Here is a 25294-nt window from a genome sequence, read left to right as displayed (position 1 = left end):
TAGTGGACTTCTGAAAGTGCCCTTGGTGAAGGGATACACTTAAGTTTGGAACACCCCTACAAATGGCATGCCCTTCTCCAAGGGCCCTTCAAGGGCACATAAATGCCATGTCGAAAATGCCTCTAGTATACGTTACTCAAATAATTCTGCTTCGATATCCACCAAATACCACACTCTGCCCAGTCTGAAATATCTGGTATTGCTGAAAGTAAATGTAAAAGCCTGGCGATAAATTAATATTCGTCTTACAGATTTAATATATTGTAAATATATAAAAAATTATATCTCTTGTAGCCTTGACTAAAAAACTAAACACAATGGGGTTATAATGTCAGATGTGTATTATTGTTGTAATTGTGGTGGCACTGTGAGTGTTAATCGTCATTTATATAAACTTAATTCAAATTGTTTATAGATTATAAAATCAATAAACAAAATGAAAGTACTTGCTTTTCCACTGAAACAGAATATAATCCCTGCTAAAATATGTTAAGCTTTGCAACAGTCCCTTAAACCACCTGTCATGTTCTAAACTCAACAGTCAGACACGGTGTGTTCTCACCACTGCAGATTCTATATGAAACAAATATTGCTATGTTGTGTGTACGTGAGCATGAAAAATAGTTTATGTGAGAAGCGGATCACTTTTACATGCAGTTCATTGCGCTACACAGGACTAAACCCAAGCCCTGAATAATGAAGGGCTGAATCTGTGAAATGTATCAGTCTAACATGATCTGCCAACAGCTGCAATCATGCCGATGACAATCATCATGTTGATTTTAGGTTGAAGCTTTTCAAGAAGTAATGCAACTCTATTACCTCAAGTGGAAGTCCTTTGGATACAGAGTTTCTTTAGCTCTACTGGTAGAGCACTGCGTTAGCAACACAAAGATCCAAAAAAGCCAAATTCAAAAATGCAAAGGTAATGTAAAAGGGTAAATGACATAGCAAATTACATGACCTATAAATGACATAAATAATTATAAATGAATCAATAAATAGACACTCCCATTTTTTATCAAAAGAGCACGCTTCATGTCAAATCATATCTTCATGTTGTGCGATATAAATAGAATGCTGAGCATGAGAACGACACACGCGGCCCGCTGAGGCCACAGCCGGACAGGTCACATGCTGCGTGCTTGAGTGATGTCAGAGCAGAGGTGCGATAAAAGTCCTGCGCTGCGACACTGAAGGTGGGGCGCGATTGTTAATGCAGCCAGTCTCCAGGCTTGGCACCAGAAGTATACAGGGTTAAGAAACTCAAACAGCACCAGTGCATGCTGAGAGTGCTGGGTTTGAGCAGGGTGTTGTAACCAGACGAGCATGTCATCTGTCTACTGGAACACAACTTCACCAAGGTGAGTCGAAAGTTGCCTGGAAAGTTTCTCCACAAAGTCTACAAATCTAAAAAGAAGTGCAAATTAACTGCCCTCGACCCCTCACTCGGGATACCCATCCAGAGGAACCTACACATGACACCAGCACCAGCTGATCATCACGTGCCATCATCATGCGAGAACCTGTGGACTTCATGTGCCGTTCTCCTGCAAGATCCTGTGAATTTAACTGATCATCCCAGCTCTTGCCCAGGAATCTCTGTCAACAATCAAGCGCAAAGAAGGACCCTTGTTGTTGTTATATTCATACTAACTTTTGTTTATTTTTGTCTTTCTTCCTGTTAAGCTGCTTTGCAAGAAATTTAATTTTATTAACAAAGTTCGGGAGTAGCATGTGCAGATAACTATCCCGGCTGGTTGGAATTTACCAATCTCACCAACCAGATAATTAAGCCGGCTAGTTTTCCATGACCAATCTCACAAATCAGATAACTAACCCGGCTGGTTTTCTATAACCAGTTTCACCAATCATCCCATTAGCAACCCCTACCAATAGACAAGCTGCCTTACCTTCACCATCACTAGTGTCCTTCAGCACCTCTCCTCCACCCCGTCTCCTCACCTTGAGCTCAGAGGGGGGGCAGTTTTTTTGAATGTTCTTCATTTTGAGTTATGCCTTTCACAAACGCAAATATAAAAATATCATTGGACCACATTATTTGTTGATTCAGAAATTGTTGATTGCAATCTGGATGCGAAGAGACTTCCAACTAGCTTGACAAAAATCTTTCTGGACAGGACTGCCTTTCCTGGCTTTAAATAAAGATTTTCTTGAGAACCAAACAAATGTAATCCCCTATGACTTTTGCAGTATTTATTTTCCCTACTATGGCTGAAAATTGGGGGTGAATTAATTTTGGTTACTGACATTTTTCCAAATATCTTCAGCAAAGAATTTGATTCAGGTTTAGAACATCTTTAGGGTGATAAAATGATGACAGAATTTTCGTTTTTGGGAGAACTGTCCCTTTAAGTGATTTAAGAATGTTTAGATATTTGTATTGAAAAATAAGACAAAAATACCAGTCAAGAAATTCCTTTCAACAATGCAGCAGAAATATAAAAATGTTTTGGGACATATGCAACAAAGTCAATTAAAGACAAGGGAAGTTTTCACAGGCTGCCTTTCTAAAATGTTCGCGTGAAGAAAATGGGACTTGCGGAAAAGCGACAAACAAGTACTGTTTAAATCTGAAGTATTGTTTTAGGATTATTGCATTTGAAGGCACTGCACTTTGATGTTTCTTTCCGCTCCGCTCTTTTTTTTGGCCTAAGCCCTTCAGCTTTCATAATTGGTCATTGAAGAGAGCGACTTGGCAAGGATATCAGTGTGTGACACGCTTATTCTTACCATCCAAACACACACTGGCTTTTTCACTGCCTGTTTTTGCAGTAATGCGATACATGTGACTGAACTGAAATCAGCTAGCCAGTCATTCATTTGCATCTCATTAACAGCACTTATTAATGAAAAGCAAAGGACGCTGAAGGTTTTGTGCACTGAAACAAAACACAATAATTGCACTAAAATCACTGAGCGGTTAAGAGATGCAATATGCCAATCAAAGTGCATTACAATGCTAATCAGCTAAAGTTTATCAGTCTGTGAAGAATCAACTTGAGGATGGAGTTCTTGATGAAGCTTCAACAGAAACGTTCAAACAAGTCAACATGAAAAAACAGACATTTGCAACTCATTTCACTGCAATGTGATATTCCCAAGACAAACAAGAGATGCTATGGGGAAAAACTGTAGGCCGGGACTTTCAAGCGAACTGATAGGATGGTGAAAAGTGGGCGTTCCATGCAGCCAGATGTGAGTGCGAGTTTGCAGTGGATTGGGAAACAGTTCACCCTCCACAGCGTTTTCACATAACCCAAGGTTAACCATATTTAAAATTTCATTATTACCTTTCTGTTGTGACTATCCATCCAGGTGGATGCTGCACATCAGAGGTGGTTGAGGAGATTCCCCCTTCCATGTAAAGGTCGTACAACCATAAGATAATGTCCACTGGAATGATTTATTTGTAACATGTGACCAAGTGGAATAAAAAGTACAACATGCATACTGTGTGGTATGCAGTATACTAGTGTTCACTTCTTCATTGAAGTCAACTCATTTTTATAGGACATTTCATTATTTTACATTGTTGCAAAACAGCTTTACAGAAAAACTGTCGGGGACCATACAATTCAGACACTTTGACCTGAACATGTTTGCGTGTTTGTTCTTCAATTGTCAAAGTGACCATTTTACACCACAGACTGAACAAAACTAATCATTGCTTGGTAATTGGTCGCCCTAAATTGGTTCGACCTGATTTTGAACTAAAATTTAACAGCTGACAGCTATTCAACCTTATCCGTGACAGAACGTTCTTTCCAAGTTAGCTGACATTATCAAGATGAATTTGTCCTGACATGGTTTTGTTCTTGTCATATTTTAGTACCATTACAGCGAATAAACTGTGATAATGTAAGAAATGTTAAAGGTATCTAAACAAAATTAGCTTTGACTAGTTAGCCATTATGAAAGTGTCAGCATTGTGAAAATACACATTTGTGCTCCAGCATCTGCTTATAATGTTTGTAATTTGTGATCCCGGACAACAAAACCAGTCTTATGGGTACATTTTTCGAGATATAGATTTTTACATTATCGGAAAGCGCAATAAATTCTTTTGATGTTCTATTGATGTATAAGTTGTTAGAATAGGAAAATATCTGGCTGAGATACAAGTTTAAACGTTTAAAACTCAGGAATCTGAGAGTGCCAAAAAATCATAATAATTAGAAAATGGCCTTTGAAGTTGTTAATCAGGGGCACTGTGGCAGGCCATTGAAAATATCTTCATGGAACATGATCTTTATTTAATATCCTAATGATTTTTGGATATTTTTTTAAAGAAAAATAGATAATTCTGACCCATACAATGTATTATTGTATTTTACTAAAAATGTTCCTGTGCTACTTAAGACTGGTTTTGTGATCCAGGGTCACATTTATAAAAAAGCTTAAATCAAAATTGAGAAAAATCCCAGAGACAAGCATTCATCCCGTAACATATTATTTCTGAAATTTTACTACAAACAGAGAGCATTGGCGCATCAGTTACAAAACTGAGGAGATCAAAGTAGAGGTCACCACTTCAAAATGCCCATAAAGTCACCACCACACTTCAATCGGCCTAAACCTGAGACCTCTTTGAAAGTGCCACAAAAGAAGTAGAGTCATGTCTACTTCATAAAAGCCGAGCCAGACTGCAGCCCTCTCCACCATCTCCACTGTCATGCAAAAAAAGCATGCTGGATGGCTTTTGTGTTGAGTCGTTTCGGTCATTACACACACAAAGAGCTGAAAACACTCAGTCAGCCATGATGGATTAGTCCAGACAACAGAACAACACACAATCTGGAAGAATCTCAAAGAAAGCTCTTTGCCACAATGTAAGCGCAATTTCATCGCTATAGGGCTATAATCTGTACTTGCACATCACTTAACTTTTTTTTACCTGCGATTCAGTTGTTATAAGATTTATTGTGCTAAAAACAGTAGTCATTTATTTTTCCATGACTATGACTCCATCCTCTTCTCGGACTCTTGACTTAAATGTAAATTACATTGGTTTTGATTGGTTCATGCTGTCATTCATTGGTTTAATACTAATAAGATGTTGATATATAAACCTGATCCCCATTAATAAACAAAAACATACATAACAAAAATATGGAACCCAATAAAATCTGACAATTTTGAAGTATATAGACTGACCGCTTTTACTAGTAACTACTAACTTTGGTTCGTAGTTACAGGAGGGAGACGTTTCAACTTCCTTCTTTATGTTGAATATATATATATTTTTTGCTTTATATTTGCACATATTTATGTTTATGTGTAGGTATGTTAAGACACAAGAATGGTATGTTTGCATGTGCATGTATATGAGTAGATGTAAATAAGTTATACATTGGATTGTATACACATGTTCTCAGATTTTTACATGAAATATGAATATCAGCTGGCTGACTGGCTAAAGTGATTGAGTTATGAGGTGATGTGAATTTGTGTTCCTGACCTTACTGGTTTGGTCAGCATCTCTGTTGAGTTGTCTCCTCTCCACATCCCATTGACTTTGTGCTTCCGCTAGCCTTCTCTCCAGACTCTGCTGCACCTTACAACTCTCTTCCTTTACAGTGCTGAGGGACATCTGCCGTTCAGCGATCAACTGCCACCATAAACCAAACACACATTGATAAGAACATCCGTGAATGAGCACAGCAACAGGATCTTCGGATCAGTGCCGAGTTCCTTACCTATGACATGGTAAATTTTATTTAACAATTTGACCAATATAATTTTTAACCTATCAACAAAAAGGATCTCAATTAGGATTAACCTAAGCATTTTCTTTTCTATCTTTGACATTTATGCATTTGACTGACACTTATTAAACTTATTAAAAATGACGTGCAGAACATTGTAATGCTCTACATATTAAGCTATAAGAACATCAGACAGTAGCATGAGGTCTGATTTCATTAAATATACTTAACTAGGATTTTTTCATACTAAAAACAGTGGTGAGTGATGATACTGACACCAACATGCTAAGACTGTTTACATTTTAATACTGTTTTAATATAATAAAAATGTTTTAATTAATATTTCCCAAGCTCAAGGACGATTCACAAGGACGATTTATTTGACAGTTTAAATAGACATTTTCCCGAGTCAAGACATATACATATTGCAATAAAAGTACAAATAATTAAATACAAACATAACTGTTATGATGGAACACATTATGGCCTGGTTTCAAAGACAAGGCTTAAGGCAAATCCAAGACTTAAATGAATGTTGGAGCTGTCTTGAAAGTAAAGTATGAGTCAACAATGAGTCAATTGGGAAATTTTTGCTAACCCGAACAGGAAATCAATATGGTAATCGCAGTCGCTGTCAAAACATAATGCAGTCATTATAACTTTGGTACAAAGTAATTACCAATGTAAATTAAAATACATAATTAATTTTTAAACAAATAAAGCTTGATTTTTTTTAAATCAAAGCTTGTGGGTATCTGTGTAAAACTTGTAGTTTGTTGGCAGGGCTTGGCAGTGTGTTGCTTAGGTGTTTCGAGTAGTAATTAGTATATCACTACATTGCTGCTAGGGTGTTCTGGGTTGTTTCTAGGCAGTTGTTATGGTTTTCAGAGTTCTTTCATAAGGATTGCTACAGTTGTGTTCAAAATTATTCAACCCCACTGAAATTGATTGTTTTGGTCGGTTTGACATTGATCATGATCATTCAGTCATCCTGCTTACAATTAAATCAAAGAGGCACGTGTAGGTCAGACAAATATAACATAACATTTATAATGAAATAACCACAAATGTCTTTTCTGAGCTCACATCATTATCAGTTTTATTCAACCCCTAAGTGACATTCAATCTTAGTACTTAGTACAACATCCTTTTACAGTTATAACAGCTTTTAAACGTGAAGCATAGCTTGACACAAGTGTCTTGCAGCGATCTACGGGTATCTTCGCCCATTCATCATGGGCAAAAGCCTCCAGTTCAGTCACATTCTTAGGCTTGCGCACTGCAACTGCTTTCTTTAAGTCCCACCAGAGGTTCTCAATCGGATTTAAGTCTGGTGACTGCGATGGCCACTTCAAAATGTTCCAGCCTTTAATCTGCAACCATGCTCTAGTGGACTTGGAGGTATGTTTGGGATCATTGTCCTGTTGAAAGGTCCAACGTCTTCCAAGCCTCAGGTTTGTGATGGACTGCATCACATTGTCATCCAATATCTCCTGGTACTGAAGAGAATTCATGGTACCTTGCACACGCTGAAGCTTCCCAGTACCTGCAGAAGCAAAACAGCCCCAAAGCATGATTGTCCCCCGCCATGCTTCACAGTAGGCAAGGTGTTCTTTTCTTCGAAGTCAGCATCTTCTTTCTGCCACGACCAGGTAGCGTTTCAACAGTGCCCTTTGCCTTGAATTTGCGAATGTGCTTCCTATGGTGTCTCTTGGTATGTTTAACATCTTTGCAATCTGCTTATAGCCATTGCCCTTCCTGTGAAGAGTAATCACCTGTTCTCTTGGCTTCCTGGACCATTCTCTTGACCTCACCATGTTTGTAACCACACCAGTAAATGTCTAGAAGGAGCTGAGTATCACAGTCATTTTAAAGCTGCCTAATTGGTGCTTATTAGGCTTTATTGCTGCTCCCTGATATCCTCAGGTGTTTTCAATACCTGATTGAAAACACTACATTGAACCTCTGTTCTTCAGAGTGGTAGTCTTTAAGGGGTTGAATAATTATGTCAATGAAGAATTCACAAAAGAAACATTTACTACTGTATTACAAAACTAATTGATGTCATTTTAGTTGCATATGGTTCTTTAAGAAGTCCTTGTAGGATTTCATTCTGAATACAATTACAAATGTACACTAAATTCCCTAAAACCATTTACAGCATTGGGGGTTGAACAATTTTGAACACAACTGTATGTGGTTGCTGGGGTTTTCTGAGTGATTGTCAATGTGTCATTATGTTGTTGCTAGGGTGCTTTTGGGTGGAAGGTTGTTTGATCTTTATGGTTTGATCAGATATGGCGTGGGTTCAAATTTCAGGATAAACTTAGAGGATATTTGTCAGCCAGACATATCGCTTAGAAAATGAACACCTCAATGTAACCCTGTCTAGTGTGTAGTGCGGTTGCCTCAGTGTCACTAATGATAAAAAGACTGCAGAAAGCTTCTGACACTGTTTAAAAGAGACCCAATGTTGGCTGTGCTATTTTGGCTTTATTTGGTATTTAAAAATAGCGCAGTTTCATACTAAAAGACAACATCCGGTATGTATTGCAATGTAGTACAGCTGACACATGATATATATACAGTATATAAGTATATACATATTAATGATAAAGTGTTTGCTTTACCACTTGGATAATCTATCATGCTGTGGCACATGTTGAGAACCTGATGTTGTCTCATCATTAGCTGAAGAGATATAAACGCCTGTGAGTTCAGAGGTTGGTCAGAGAGGACGAATTTCAGTACAACAGTTTGTACAGCATATAGTGTGTAGTCCTCTAGATCAGCTTATTAATAGGGAGCCACAGACATGACGTATTTGTATGCAAACCCCGGAAGCGAGTTAGCATCCAAAGTCTATGTTTTTTTTATGGGTTTTTGGTCGATCAGCTGAAATAAGGTCTATGTTATTTCTAAACCGCTAAATATTTTTACGTTTTATTCTCTGTCAAAAAACACACCATTTATAAGCCTCTTGTCATTTTTACAGCCTTATTATGTCTTAAAAACGACGGTTGCTTACAAGTTGCTAAAAGAGACTACTTCCATTGGCAGGGACATTAGACGTCATCATGCATATAAAGCTCACAAATAATGCGACATGGGCACAAATCTCTTAAAACTTAGATGCGGATTCATTTACGGAGTAATAAATTACCAGGGGAACAAATTTTGAATAACGATTGTATTTCGGATTCAAAAGTAACAAATGTTGTGTTCATTGGTAAAGAGTATCTTGATAGACAAAGCATGTAAACATTATAAACCTATGATAATCACAGAGCTTATTTTTTGCAATCTTTCAAACCAGTGTGAAAAAATAGGTCATATGTAAATACGTAAACTGTGAGGTACTGTATTGATATGGTTGTAATTGAAGCATTATGCATTCAAGTCCAGAGCCTCAGGAACATTAGAGATGTTGGGGACTACATGCTTCAGAGGTTCATAGGGCACCTTGAAATGTCCCACTGTAACTTTATGCTTGCAATTGCAAGGCAATACATTTACGATAAATAAATAATTGGGCTCATGAATGGCTGGTTAAAATACTACAATCTGTGTACCATAAATGCCAGGATGTGAAATGGCTTTTTCTATGTTTTTTAATTAGGCCTTATGATTGGCAAGCATGTTCTTACAGCTCAATGCTAGACGTGATCTGAGGATAAGATTAAACACGTCTCCTATGTTATGTTTCTGTGTTTGGGCCCTTAAATGAACTTCTATCAACAGGAACAAGTCAACAAACCCTGTATAGTCAATATAGAGGAGGTGCATTTAATCTGTATTAAACAATGGCCACATTCCCACCAATCAAAAGAACATCATTCATTGATCTATTGTCACAATCTGTAATGAATAATCGTTGGTGTTCTTAGAGGTTATTTTGAGAGAGGAAAACGCCCATGAATTTTTTTCTCACACACTCGCACTCGCTTTTGATGTTGAGCATTGTGTAATTTAATAGGCCCGTGTTTTCACACAACATCTGCTTGTCAACCTGTCATTTAACTCTCTGTGTTGTGGGTAAAACTAAAAGCAGGCCATTGAAAAGGCAGAAAGCGTTTGAGCCGGGACAGGACAAATATTTCACAGTACCTCCAGCGTTTGAAAAGGTAAGCAGTGTGTTTGATGGCATGTGTAATTTTAGAAAAGGAATGAAGTTTATTCTTCTAAACTTGAAGTGAGTTCAAATGCATTGAGTTAAGCAGATTAAGTGTAATGTGGAACACATGGTCACAATAACACACAGCGCTCAGATACCCACTTCTCTACAGCTCCTCAGTGTGACGAAACGGAGGAAAATGAATTTCATCAGTGGTCTTAAAATGAAATGCGTGTCCAACACGTGGGTGAGTGAGTTTCAAGCATAATAGAGAAAATTACAGTATTTGGAGAAGTTCTTTCTCTAGCTTCCACTAAGGTTTCCTCAGAAGGAAAATCAGCAGGAAAAAACGAATATAGCTGGGTGTCTCAGCAACACACTGAGATGATAATCTAAATTACAGTAAGTTTGTGGTTTGCTTTTGCTTGGCAAGGCAACATTCACACATCGGTCACAAAATACCAGTAATGTGATGTCATAAAGTGGAAGTTTCCTGCCACCAGAGATATATTTGAAAACATGGTGGAGTGTGATATAATATCTGAACAAACACTGTGTTGTTGTTGTTTGGGTGATACATTTGCTTTTGACCCTGCAACATTGTATTAGAAAACTTCATCTACTGCACAGTGTGAGGCAAATGCATTAAAATAAAATGCAAAAAAGAAGGGCAAATACACAGGTGAGTGTTTGGAAATGTGCCTATATGTGAGAACATACAACATACGTCATATCTGCTTCAGAAGTCCACAATCATAGTCGGCACATCCTGCGTCATACTTGCTTCTATTGGTAATCCTCATTCTTCGATCACACATACTGGTAATTTACTAGTAATGTTACAACTTCCTCTACTGGTAAACTGGCAGTAGTGATTAAGTCCCGTTCACACATGATCTGTTAACTTGTGACTGTACGTGTGAAAGGCGCTCGTGTGTTACAGTGTGTGAACCCAAGAGAAGGACAGATTGAGAGTTCAGTTGCTGTGTGTTTACCTGGGCAGATTTGGCCAGCCTCTGACTGTATTCCTTCTCAAGATGCTTCATTCTGCTGTTGTTCTGCAATGAAAGAGAAGAGGCCGTCAGAAAGAGAGTGAGAGGACACAAGATACTGCATGAGCTGTCAGGAAGTGCACGTGAGGCTCTGTGCCATGACCTCTGTGACTGGCAGCCGTGTTGGCATGCGTGTGGCGAGAGCTCTGGGCGCAAAGCCAGGCCTGACACCACAACAGCACACAGCCCTTTCAACACATGCCAACTAATCATCAGAGAACAGGAAGGAAAGAGAATAATATCACACCGCTATCTGCTAAAAAGTATTTAGGAAAACATGAAAAGAAACAAAAAACAAAGACAAGTGATAGGTTTCTTTAAACAAACACAAAGATGTGGTTTGTGTAATAAAGAATTCAACACTGGTAAGAGAAAGGTGCCTTGTATTTTTGGAAGAAAAAAATTGACGTCATGCACCTTTTTTCATGGTTCAGTTGAACGAATGGAGAGGCGGGGCTTCCGTTAGGGTGACGGAACCTTACAGTTGCATAAAACGTCCGAAGACTGCATTGATGTCACGGGTTAGCTGAGCAAGGGAATAGCGAACACCCTCTGCTTGTACCTGTTTTAAAGTTTCTGCTAATATTGACTGTTTTGGTTGTTAACTAGCAACATAAAAAAACATTGCACGCTGCTCATTTCAAAAAGCCAAACTAAAAATTTTTTTTGTTTAAAAACATGATCTGTTTGATCGGACACTAATGCATGCTAATGTGCTTTATTCTACCACGCCTCATCAATGACGAAACCGTTCTGGCACTAAAATATCGTGGCATGTTGAAGGTGTAGCTGCTGCCGAATACTGTGTCGTTCAAAGCTATAATGATGTGAATTTAACATATATAAATATACCAGAAGCTTGACATAACACAAGATTAAAATGAGACACTACCACCTGTTATCTTGGTATACAGTATGTGAGTTGCTCCCTCACGACTAATTCAGAAATGCATTCGACTGATTAATGCAAAGTACACATTACCAACACCAGTTCACATCATTTTCATACTGTAAGCAAAGACTGCCATCATATCAACTGTGAACCACACTGTATCTCAGAGACTCATTGGAGTGCATGTTTTTAAACCATGGATACTGTATTTACTATGACAATTGCATTTCCTCAACATTTTGAATTGGTAGTCTGTCCCCCCAAAAAACATTCACTTCCTCGACTCTGTTCCCCCACAAACCCCCCCCATTTCCAGCCCTGTTGGCCACATCTAAAGGATCTGTTATGTATTTAGCGTATGTGGTGCGGACAGATGATGTAGGTTATACGTGACCCTGGACAACAAAACCAGTCTTATTGGTCAATTTTTCGAAATTGACATTTTTACATAATCTGAAAGCTGAATAATTAGGTTGAGTTGTTAAGAATAGGACAATATAAAGCGGAGATCTAAACATTGAGAAAATCACCTTTAAATTTGTCCATCAGAGGTGATGTAGCAGGCCATAAAGTTTGCATAAAGTTTTTAAGTATTTATGGTAGGAAATGTACAAAATATCTTCATGGAAAATGATCTTTCCTTAATATCCTAATGATTTTGGGCATAAAAGAAAAATTTATAATTTTGACCCATACAATGTATTTTTGGCTTTAACTAAAAATGTTCCCGTGCACCTGAAGACTGGTTTTGTGATCCAGGATCTCATATCATCTACATGCCACAGTCAGCATCCTGGTGCCTCTATAGACGGTTTCAGCGGCAACAACATAAACAAACGTTATGTGGCCCAAACTTAACTTCCAGGAGACTTGTGCAAAGAATATTTTACTGTTGAGTAGTTTTAAATTTAATTTAATACAAATAATATACCAATGGTATTCATATACATTCATATTAATATATAAATTAAAATAGATTGTTATGTGATAACCAAACACAGAGTGGAAGTTAACCCGGCGTCTGTGGCCGATGGAACCGTCTATAATGGATGATTCTCAGTGTTTTAGCACTTTGTTAATGCTTTTTGAAGTTGACGCTTCTGATGTAGGCATTGCCAAACACACGCACCCCCAGAACGGAAAAAATGGCCTGGGGCCTTCATCGCTTTGTTTTCAATCACTATCTGTGTGTCCCAGAAGGTCTTTCATTCTGATAAAACAGACAAGGCAACATCTATAAAAAGGACACACATTGGTTTTTGCTGCTTGTGTTGCTATAGAAACTCAGGTTTCAATTAGGGTGTCTTTACACATAGCTCGTTGGGAATAAAAACTGTCCAAAAGTGTCTGAACGAGCTGGTCATGTCCCAATTGATAGAAAATCAGTAGCAGATCGCTTGTGGTTTGTATATAAAGAAGTTAAGATTATAAAAGTGATACTTCACCCAAAAATGAAAATTCTGTCACCATTTACTCACCCTCAAGTTGTTCCAAAATTGTATAGGTTTTGTTGTTCTGCTGAAGACAAAGGAAGATATTTGGAAGAATGTTAGCATTCTCAGTTCTTGGACATCAACAACTACCATAATAGGAAAAATATATTGTTTATTCGTTAAATTTAGGAAAGCAAACCGTTCTGTGGAACCTTTGAAAATCCATTTGAATCTTTCCTATTATAGAAGTAAATGATGTCCCGGAACTGAAAATTGCCAACATTATTTCAAATATCTCCCTTTGTGTTCAACCCAACAAAGAAATTTAGAACAACTTGAGGATGAGTAAATTCTATATATATAGCCGCAGAAAAAAATAAAAGAGACCGTCCTAAATTTTCCTTTCAAGCAATTCTAGATGCATTGTGGTCATAACAGTACAGTGTCTGTTGAATTTCAACAAATCAAACCTCAGGAATGACATAAAGTCATCCATCAGAAATGTGAAAGACTAACAGCATGACAAGACACATGAAAATTGTGTTCAAAATCCAGGTCACCATATAAAAAAAAATTCTGAACCTTTCCTAAATATATGTACAACTATTATTGCTGTATTGCTTGAAAGTGAATGTGAAGTTGTTTTCTTTGCATTATTTGAGGTCTGAGAGAATACGCCACATCCTATCTGTTATTTTGACCAAAATATATGCTATTATAATATAATAGCAAATATATGCTAAAAGAACCAATATTTTAGTTGAAATTTGGGAGAAATGTATCAGTAGTTCAAAAATGATCATTTTAAATAGTAAATTCTAAAATAAAAAAAATGCTTTCTGAAAGTTTTAATCATTCTGTGAAGTAACAACAAAAGGATTGTTTCTTTGTGCTTTTATTTGCAGAAACAGAACATTTGAGAAACAATGCAGCCGTGGAAAAAATAAAGAGACCATTTCATTCTGATTTAAAAACGTTCTGTTTATAGGTAACGGTAAAATTATAATTTTTGTTCCATTGTGTGAAGTACTAACCATATTTCTCCCAAATTCCCCCAGTTTCTATTATTTGAAGATAATTAAAACTATTTCCTTCAGACCTCGGATACTACAAAGAAAACAAGTTCACTTGTTTGAATGCTGATTTTGAAATGAAAATTTGGAATAGTCTCTTAATCATTTCCACGGCTGTATGTACCAAACATAGCACACATGTCATATGGAGTCATTTTTTAAAACAATTTCGCAGTTCGTATTCATTGTCTGGACACAAAAAAATGTGTGAAAATTCTTCCAAACGTCTTTTGTCTCCATGAGGATGAAATGGTGCTTTTTCTTTGAGTAAACCAGCCTATTAATGTGACAACACTGATCTAGGAACAGACGATTAGATAAACAAACCTTGTGGTTCTGGGCTGCAATATCTACAACAGTGGCAGCTACAATGAGTAAAACAAGACTGTCAAATGAAGCCTTTCTCTGGCTTTGTGTGTGTTTTCGGCGCCTTGCCAAAAGCGTCTTAGAGCTGAAGGCACTTTGAGCTTCTATCAGGTGCTGTAATCACAACATAATGCTGCCGGTGTGAGCGCACAGCCTTTGAAGTCTGCACACTAAAACTGTCCCTGAAAGCACAAGCATGCAGTGCTTAGCCAAACTTCATTAACAATGTAATTCTGGAGAGAAGCCAGTCACAGTACACACCTTCCAACCACCGAGGGAAGAACCAAATACTGTACACTTTTCTTAAACACAAAGCAAATAAACAGCAGCACACATCTAGAGGAATAATATGCAGTGTAATTATTATTTTATTCGACACAGGAAAATGTTAAGGGCTGGTACTGTAATAAGCAGAAGGCCAGCAGGCAACTCTCCACATTTGTGTACTGTGTGTGTGTGTTTTGGGGGTTTTACTCCACAGGAATCTGGATTGTGTTGCTTGGAGAGTAAGACAGCTTTTCTGTAAACATGGTTTTAAAAGCCTAGTTCTAATAGCTGCTTTGGATTTATTGGGTACCGGGTGTTGGAGAAAAGACATTCAAACTTAAATGAATAGCTCACAGCAGAATGGATATTCTGTCAACATTGATTCATCCACATGAATCCAAATTTGGGTTCCAAACCCAAATCATCCATATGAATATGTATAAGATTCAGAAGGCTTGTTGCGATACACAGTGTCAACCTGCCAACCAATTACATCACTTGTCCACCACAGTACCGTCCCCCTCCATCATTTGGAAATTTTATAATAATAAATCACTTAAAGTTTAGTTGAAGACAAAACTACAGTTGTGTGGCTGAACACGGCAGAACAAGTGTTGCAGCAAAGATCAGCAGCAGGAGTCAGATTTTATTCATCATGTGAGGAGAGTGAAGGGCTGACTGACAAGACGATGGCGGAGGCTTTTCTATCAATGAACATTTCGTAGAATACTGTATGTCCTGTCATCAAGAGCCAGTTGAGTTTTTATCTTATTTTAAAATGCCGGTGCTTTGCAATTTATTTAACATAAAGATTTTTCGTGTCGTATAACTTTTCTTATTTATTTATTTATTTTTGCACAGGGTGTGCCATGATCACAAGTTTTGTTAATATAGGCAACGCAAAGTTTTTTGTTTCTTATTTATTTTTTGCTTGATGTGTGTTGTGATTATTCATTTCAGTAATGGCAACCTATCTCTTTTTGTAAGGTCTGTGTTTGATAAGCAAAAGCCATTGTACTATTTTGTAGTTTTAGGTGTTTTTATGAAGAAAGATTTTGAACCCACCATTTATTTGCAATTGCAGTGTCATGATCAAAGAACGAGGTGAGACCCAAATGCGGTGAGGATACAAGCGTTTATTAAACAGGGCACACACTAGAGCCCAATGGAAGAGACCGCCAAGCGACCGCGTCAGCAGCCTGGGAGAGTGTCACACCCAGAGGACCCGGGATCTAGACGACGGCTGTGATGCAGCGCTCAAGGCAGGTCTCACAATAGGCAGGGTAACACACAGAGTCTTTAGCTGGCTTGGCTCGACTGGATCAAAGAGACCGCCAAGCAACCGCGTCAGCAGCCAGGGAGAGTGTCACACCCAGAGGACCCGGGATCTAGACGGCGGCTGTGACGAAGCGCTCAAAGCAGGTCTCACGATAGGTAAGGTAGCACAGAGAAGTCTTTAGCTGGAGTGGCGTGACTGGATCCCGTGAACAGATGGCGGAACTCCTTGGGAGAGGCGTCACGGGGAAAACTGGAGCGCCGGCGGGGAACTATAGATAGAAAAGTTCAACCAAAAATAACAGGACAAGAAACTAGATAACTGAACAAACTAGACTAGAAAAAGAATAACTAGAGAATTGAGCAGAGCAATATGCTAGGGATAGATGACAGGACAAGACAAGACAAGGAGTCAGCTCTAAGTCTGTGAGCAAACACGTTCAACGGACTGACAAAGAACGGCAAAACACGAGGGAATAAATGGGGAAACCTATCACAATAGAAATGAGCAGCAGCTGCGCAGCGCAACCCGCGGGCGTGAAGCGCTGGCGAAACTCGCTACAGGTGTCAGGGTGATCAGAGATGAGTGAGGGAAACCCAGTGAGGGAGACACGAGGGCGGGGCTAGTGACGCGGATACCGAACACGCGGCAAACTGTCAGACAACTCCCCACGTGTTCGACACTAAAACAAAACAATGCCACACAAGTACAAAAACGGACACAATAAACCCAGAGTCATGACAGTACCCCCCCCAGTGGCGCCACCGGGCGCCTAGGGAGGGGGCTCACCTCATCGCCGGTGGAAGTCCACGATCAGCGCACGGTCCAGGATGTCGCGAGCTGGCACCCGACACCTCTCCTCTGCGCCATAGCCTTTCCAGTCCACTAAGTATTGGTAGCCCCTGCCGCGACGGCGCACGTCGAGCAGCTTCCTGACCGTGTAGGTCGGGGACCCGTCCACCAGGCGAGGGGGAGGGGGTGGTGAGCGGGAACCAGAGGGATTCAGGCGGGACGTGAAAACAGGTTTCACACTGGAGACATGAAAAACAGGGTGAACTCGACTAAAATTAGGAGGGAGTTTAAGCCGGTCGGCCACCGGATTGACCACCTTGGTGATCCGAAATGGGCCGATGAACTTGGGAGCCAGCTTGCGAGAAGGCACCCGGAGAGGCAAGTCCATGGTGGAGAGCCACACTCGCTGACCACACACATAGGTAGGATGGGAAGTCCGGTGCCGATCAGCTGCGGTCTTGTTACCACTAGCGGATTGGGCCAGAATCCTCCTAGCTTTCCTCCATGTGCGTTGGCAACGTTGGACGAAAGCCAGGGCCGAAGGGACCGAGGAGTCGAGTTCCTGGCAAGAAAACACAGGGGGTTGGTAACCCAGAGAGCACTCAAAGGGCGACATACCTGAAGAGGACACGGGCTGAGAGTTGTGGGCATACTCAATCCAGGACAGCTGTTGGCTCCAGGAACCAGGGCAGTGCGAGGTCAGGCAGCGGAGTCTCCGACCGAGATCCTGGTTGGCGCGCTCACATTGTCCGTTGGTCTGTGGATGAAATCCGGAAGAGAGGCTAGCAGTGGCACCAATTTGCTTGCAGAATTCTTTCCAGAACCGGGAAGTAAACTGAGGACCCCTGTCGGATACCACGTCAACTGGTAACCCATGGAGACGGAAGACGTGATCCACCATCAGTTGAGCGGTCTCCCGGGCGGAGGGAAGCTTGGGCAGAGGAACGAAATGGACTGCTTTGGAGAAGCGATCCACCACTGTCAACACGACGGTGTTACCCCCAGAGAGAGGAAGGCCGGTCACAAAGTCCAAGGCGATGTGGGACCAGGGGCGGGAGGGAATGGGCAGGGGGCGAAGCAGACCAGCAGGAGGACGATGAGAAGGCTTGTTCTGAGCACAGACTGAGCACGCCAACACGAACTGCCCGACGTCTTTGGCCAGTGACGGCCACCAATACCTCTGACGCACCGTAGCCAGGGTACCCCGATTGCCTGGATGGTTGACGAACCTGGAGGAATGACTCCACTGAAGAACTTCAGGGCGCAGCCGGAACGAACAGACGACCAGGCGGGCATCCCCGTGGGACTTGCACCCCCCGTCCGGCCTCCTCTACTCGTCGCTCGATTCCCCAGGTGAGAGCTCCGACTACCCTCCCCTTAGGGAGGATGGTCTCCGTAGCAGGCTCCCTCCCGGGTATCTCAAACAGGCGAGAGAGGGCATCGGGCTTGACATTCTTAGAGCCGGGCTGGTAGGAGAGGGTGAAGGTGAACCGACCAAAGAACAGAGCCCACCGAGCCTGTCGTGAGTTTAACCTTCTGGCTGAACGGATGTACTCTAGGTTCTTGTGGTCCGTCCAGACCAAGAAGGGCTGCGCTGACCCCTCCAACCAGTGACGCCACTCCCCCAGAGCTAGTCGAACCGCCAACAGCTCCCTGTTACCGATGTCGTAGTTCCGTTCTGCAGGGCTGAGGCGGCGGGAGAAGTAGGCGCATGGATGCACCTTCCCGTCATTAGTCGCTCGCTGGGACAGAACCGCACCTACCCCGGCATCAGACCTGGAAGACAGAGCACATGTGCAGAGACAAACCGGGACTTGAGATTGTCAAAGGCTACCTGTGCTTGAGGATTCCACTTGAACGGAACTTTCAGGGAGGTAAGTGCGGTGAGCGGTACAGCCACCTGGCTGAAACCCCGGATGAATCGCCGGTAGAAGTTGGCGAACCCCAGGAACCGCTGCAGGGCCTTGCGAGATTCAGGAACAGGCCATTCAGCGATGGCCTTGATCTTGACTGGATCAGGCTCAATGCCTCTAGGAGAGATTATGTAACCAAGGAACGAAACCGAATCGGCGTGGAATTCGCACTTCTCCGCCTTGACGAAAAGTTGGTTTTCGAGAAGACGCTGGAGGACCTGACGAACGTGCTGGGTGTGTACCTGGAGAGAGGGGGAGAAGATCAAAATGTCATCCAAGTACACAAAAACAAAACGATTGATCATGTCACCCAACACGTCGTTGACTAGGCCCTGGAAAACGGCCGGAGCATTGGTCTGGTCAAAAGGAAGAACCAAATACTCGTAATGTCCCGATGGTGTATTGAAGGCCGTCTTCCACTCGTCCCCCTCACGAATGCGGACGAGGTGGTAAGCATTGCGGAGGTCTAGTTTAGTAAAGACCTTGGCTCCCTGCAACAATTCAAAAGCAGTTGACATGAGTGGTAAGGGGTATTTGTTTCTAACCGTAATCTCATTCAACCCTCGATAGTCGATACAGGGACGCAGGGAGCCATCCTTCTTCTTGACAAAGAAGAAGCCTGCCCCGGCCGGCGAGGAGGAGTGACGGATGAGCCCAGACTGAAGTGATTCATGAACATACTTATCCATGGCCTCTCTCTCGGGAGCTGAAAGGGAATAGAGTCGACCCTTAGGCGGAGAAGTGCCTGGTAGGAGGTCAATGGCGCAGTCGTAGGGGCGATGCGGAGGCAGAGAGGAGGCGCGCGCCTTGCTGAAGACCGAGCGCAGATCGTGGTACCCCTCCGGGACTCCGGAAATGTCGGACGTCTGAACCTGCAAGACAGGGGAGACAGAGACAGGGCAGGACCAAGACATGATGCATGGCAAAATGGGCTCCAGGCCAGGATAGAATTGTTAGCCCAATCCACGTGAGGATTGTGCTGTGACAGCCATTGGTACCCCAAAATGATTGGTGTCTTGGGGGACTCAAGAATGTACAGCTCAATCATCTCACAGTGGTTACCAGAAAGGAAGAGTCTTATGTGGGGAGTGACGTGAGTGATAGTGGCAAAGGATGGGCCCGCCAGCGTCCAGACCGGGATGGGTTGGGGCAACGACAGAAGGGGGATCCCCCATCGACGGGCTGTGGAGGCATCCAGGAATTTGCCCTCGGCTCCTGAATCCAGGAGGGCCTGTCCGTTGTGGTCCTGACCCCCGAAAGAGAGACGAAAATCCAAGACGGTGCGTGAGGTCGGGGAGGAAGTAGGGATGGCGCCCACACGGATTCCCCGAACTACGGGTGGGCGCGTGCTTTTACCGGGCACTGGATGGCTTGATGTCCTGGACCTCCGCAGTATAGGCATAACCCACGCATGATTCGGTGCTCCCTCTGCTCAGGAGTGAGGCGGGTTCGCCCAAGCTGCATGGGTTCGGGTTCCATGGGGGGAGTCGGTGCAGTCTGTGGCAATGGGGTGTCACGGAGTCGCCAAGAGGGTGGCGAGTGTTGTCTGAGACGACGGCGCTTGAGTCGATTCTCCACTCGAAGGCACAGGTTGGTAAGATCCTCCAAATTCTCAGGAAGGTCAAGAGTGGCGATCTCGTCTGCGATCGAGGAATGGAGTCCCTCCATGAATCGAGCCCGCAGGACAGGAGCATTCCAGCCACAGGCTGCCGCCAAGGTCTGGAACCGGATCGAATAGTTGGTGATCGACGATCTCCCCTGGGTAAGACGAGAGAGTTGGGAAGCCGGAACAGGCGTTCGGCGTCCCATCATAAGGGGGGGGTAGATGGGTATGTGGCTCTGATTCCGAGGCTCTGGGAAGAGAAGGGGTGGTTGACACTTGACCGCTGGCAATGGTCCCCTGGCTCTCGTGCAGGGCGGTGCGCAACTCCGTCATCTGACCAGACAAGAATTCCATCCCCTGGGTAGTGGCAGTTAGGCGTGTAGCTTGTTGTCCTAATAAGACTGCTGCCGGATGGGCATCCGGACGGAATCCTCTTCCGCTGGGACTCGGGTTTGGTCAGTCCGTTCTGTCATGATCAAAGAACGAGGTGAGACCCAAATGCGGTGAGGATACAAGCGTTTATTAAACAGGGCACACACTAGAGCCCAATGGAAGAGACCGCCAAGCGACCGCGTCAGCAGCCTGGGAGAGTGTCACACCCAGAGGACCCGGGATCTAGACGACGGCTGTGATGCAGCGCTCAAGGCAGGTCTCACAATAGGCAGGGTAACACACAGAGTCTTTAGCTGGCTTGGCTCGACTGGATCAAAGAGACCGCCAAGCAACCGCGTCAGCAGCCAGGGAGAGTGTCACACCCAGAGGACCCGGGATCTAGACGGCGGCTGTGACGAAGCGCTCAAAGCAGGTCTCACGATAGGTAAGGTAGCACAGAGAAGTCTTTAGCTGGAGTGGCGTGACTGGATCCCGTGAACAGATGGCGGAACTCCTTCGGAGAGGCGTCACGGGGAAAACTGGAGCGCCGGCGGGGAACTATAGATAGAAAAGTTCAACCAAAAATAACAGGACAAGAAACTAGATAACTGAACAAACTAGACTAGAAAAAGAATAACTAGAGAATTGAGCAGAGCAATATGCTAGGGATAGATGACAGGACAAGACAAGACAAGGAGTCAGCTCTAAGTCTGTGAGCAAACACGTTCAACGGACTGACAAAGAACGGCAAAACACGAGGGAATAAATGGGGAAACCTATAACAATAGAAATGAGCAGCACCTGTGCAGCGCAACCCGCGGGCGTGAAGCGCTGGCGAAACTCGCTACAGGTGTCAGGGTGATCAGAGATGAGTGAGGCAAACCCAGTGAGGGAGACACGAGGGCGGGGCTAGTGACTCGGATACCGAACACGCGGCAAACTGTCAGACAACTCCCCACGTGTTCGACACTAAAACAAAACAATGCCACACAAGTACAAAAACGGACACAATAAACCCAGAGTCATGACATGCAGTTTCCGAATTGACGCTAATTCAAAACTGTCAAATGTGTCACGGCCACATCTTCGACCACCCCACAGCAAACCTCCCCATCAATGATGTCACTGGTGTTTTTACACATTTATTAACCGGGGGAAATTTCATCACCAAGACATCCCTCGTATAAGATGTTATTTTTTTTGGCATAGTGTAATGTTTCCATTAGTTAATGCATATATTTAAATACAGCTTGTTATATATAACAAATAGGGACTAACCTAAATGAACAATTTAGGGGCAGATTAGTTTAAACCAGGACTAGCCCTTAGTTAAATAAGGATATTAAAGTCGTTTTTTAAATAATACGCTTGACAAAAACAGTACTGGTCTTGAGACAAAACATGATAAATATTTTTTATGTTATTTTAAGATTTGTCAGTGTAAGTTGTTTTAGAACAAAGACACCTCTAACATTTAGGTAAATCTGGGACTTAAGCCCGCTCAAGGAAACCACCCCATAGTGTTTCAGCATTTTAAGCGTTTATTTTGAAAAAAAAACGGATAGATACCATTAAAAAATCTAAAATCATGTTTTTTATTATGTTGTGTTTTTATTGTGCTAGTTAGCTGTATTGTTTTTAGTTTTTTATTACTAAATCAAGACAACCCAAGCGCATTATGATTAATATTAATTGGTATTGCTGTTAAAAAAAAACTGAACTCTTCATTTATTATTCTTTGTCAACGTTACTTACAATTGTTCATGTTAGGTTACTAATATCAACACTTTTAAGGCTGAAATTTAAAATCTAAGATTAATCAATGCTGTGTAAGCCTTGTTTACTACTATATTAACTTAATTTTAAGGGTTACCGCATTTCATTTCAGTCTTGTTTGTGATCGTTTGTAATGGCACATGTCCTTCGGACACATTGATGCTTTCAAGATTCTTATTTGGTTCAGTTTTGGAACTGGCCCTTGTTTCAGATTCCTCGGTATTCATATTAATGAGGATTTTACGTGGTCTAACAACATTACAGAACTGGTCAAGAAATCACAGCAACTTCTACTATTTTTTGAAGCGGCTGAGGAAACTTGGTATGTCAAGGCAAATACTTAGTAACTTCTGCATATGGGCAAGCGAGAGCATCCCCCAGTCGATCACTGTCTGGTTTGACTGCTGCCCATTATAGGATTGTAAAGCACTACAGCATCCATACTGTAAGCTTACATTACATTGACATATTATTCATTTTATATTATTATCATGGTGTACTGTATACTGTGCTATTATATTGCGTACTTTCTGTAATTATTGCTTGGTGTAATCTTGTATTTTGTAAAGTGAATTTTTGTATATTGTACTTGACTTGTGCCTTGGGCTGCTTGAATCTGCACAGAATAAGAATTTAGTTGTATAATGCAGCCGAGTGTTGCATTTGACAATAAACTCTTGAACTTGATACATGTCAAAAATATGAAATATGCAGCATCAGTTCTCTGCATGTCTTCACAAAGGCACAATCAATCAATCAATCTGTCTTTGTTATATTAAAAAGGTTGAGTTCAATGTCATCCGTCCTACTGTGAACATGCACGTAGCCAGTGAAGGTGACATCATGCTGATGAAATTCTTTATTTGACCTTCTTTATCCTCTTTAACAGGCCTGTCACATTTACAGTGGCAGTTGAGGCTACACCCCCAGCCCAGTGTATGTGTGTACAATATTTAATTGTCCTCATGGCATCCACGTTTTTGGGTATGGATCTGTCACACCTATATTAGCAGGTGGGTAAACACGGCAGGGATCAGGAAAGAAGGCCATGCGCACATTGGGGTGAATTGCGAGACGAGGGGGGCTTTTAAGTTCGGACCTTCTGTATACTGAACCATATGATGACATTGGTTGCTGATCTGCAGCCAGGATATGCAATATAAAGAACAGCTTAGGTAGTCAATTATGAAAATAGTTTGCCCAGTGGCTGCAAGTTGCAAGCAAGATTAGATGATCGCTTTAATGAGAGGCGGGCAGATCACTGCAGTGTTCATTATCATATATGCATTAGTAAATGACACTCATCAAATTTACCCGAACCCAGATTATTTTAACTATACAATCGGCATTTATTTGATACCTCCATACATTTTAACAATTGTCTCATTGTTTCTCAAATTTAAGATGAAACTAAGTTGATATTTAAAAAACAACAAAGAACTCCACTGGGTGCTCTAAAAAGCAACTACCCATTTACATTTAGTCATTTGGCAGACGCTTTTATCCAAAGCGACTTACAGTGCACTTATTACAGAGACAATCCCCCTGGAGCAACATGGAGTAAAGTGTCTTGCTCAAGGACACACTGGTGGTGGGTGCTGGGATCGAACCAGCAACCTTTGATTTACCAGTTCAGTGGTTTAACCCACTAGACCACCAACTACCCAGCTAACACAGTTGCGTTGTGACAACGTATCTAAACCGGGCCATATTCGTTGACAAGATGTACCAAATAACGTTCCAGCGACATTTTTTTCCCATATATGTTGTGACGACATAACATTGGACATTACTGGGAGGTTTTGATTACCTCCTGAAGACGTAAATGGAACGGACCATTTTTGTCGCAGCAATGTACCAAATAATGTTCTGAGACGTGACGATTACCTCCTAATGACCAAACAGTTAAAATTGTTTTTATAATTTTATTTAAACACATCTTCCCTCACATGGAAGATTCAAATAATATCTAATTTAATCTGTGCATTAAAGATTCAATTCTATGCATAATTTGAATAATTTTCTATTTAAATATGCATTATACAAAGTGTAAAGCTAAAAAATGTAAGATAGCACTGTACATTAGCAACAGACATTTAATTTAGTTACTGAAGCATATGACATGAATAACCAAATACTTCAACACAATAAAGAGGATTTTAAGCAGATATTATATATTGACAGAGATTAGGGGACATTATCTTTAAGATTAACATTAAATTCTTGTCTTACCGGATACATTTAGCGGGATGTCTGTTTTTTAGATACAACATAAAGCATAAATAAGTAATATATCACACTGTGAGGTAAAACGAAATGACCGTTGATGTTTAAGTGAGGCGACTGCATATCAGACACGCGGATTAAATAAATAGACACACAGGTTTATTTGTTGAATTTTATTACACTCGAGTTTAATAGCTGTGAAAAGTCAGATTTAGAGCTTTCATTTTTGATAAAATAACAGAAATATAAATGTTCCATATAATAACATAATAAATAGAAATTAGCAAATGTATTAATCAAATTACCAGTGTCAAGGTTATCATGTCACTACAATGTTCTCCATGCGATTAATTCACCACGTTATTTGGACGTAGTTTCCAAGAGTTAGGGGGCAAAAGGTTAAAGCATTC

The 25294-nt window shown here is 41.5% G+C and overlaps 1 protein-coding gene across 6 annotated transcripts in view; it reads right to left on the bottom strand.

Annotated features, from left to right (window-relative positions):
* The window catches only part of LOC130426944 (axin-2), a 194732-nt gene that overhangs the window by 69651 nt on the left and 99787 nt on the right, over window positions 1-25294 (bottom strand). For 5 of the 6 annotated variants that reach the window (XM_056753959.1, XM_056753960.1, XM_056753961.1 and 2 more), the window contains exons 22-23: window positions 10839-10901; window positions 5483-5632 (exon numbers count right to left, since the gene is read on the bottom strand). In XM_056753959.1, coding sequence (XP_056609937.1) covers window positions 5483-5632; window positions 10839-10901 — 213 coding nt within the window. The remainder of the gene's footprint in view (window positions 1-5482; window positions 5633-10838; window positions 10902-25294) is intronic. The other variant, XM_056753964.1, reaches the window with a different exon arrangement.

The sequence above is a fragment of the Triplophysa dalaica genome, chromosome 7, assembly GCF_015846415.1.
Source record: "Triplophysa dalaica isolate WHDGS20190420 chromosome 7, ASM1584641v1, whole genome shotgun sequence".
NCBI lineage: Eukaryota > Metazoa > Chordata > Actinopteri > Cypriniformes > Nemacheilidae > Triplophysa > Triplophysa dalaica.
The sequence above is the reverse complement of the archived record's forward strand: the minus strand, read 5'-3'. Positions and strand labels throughout refer to the sequence as shown.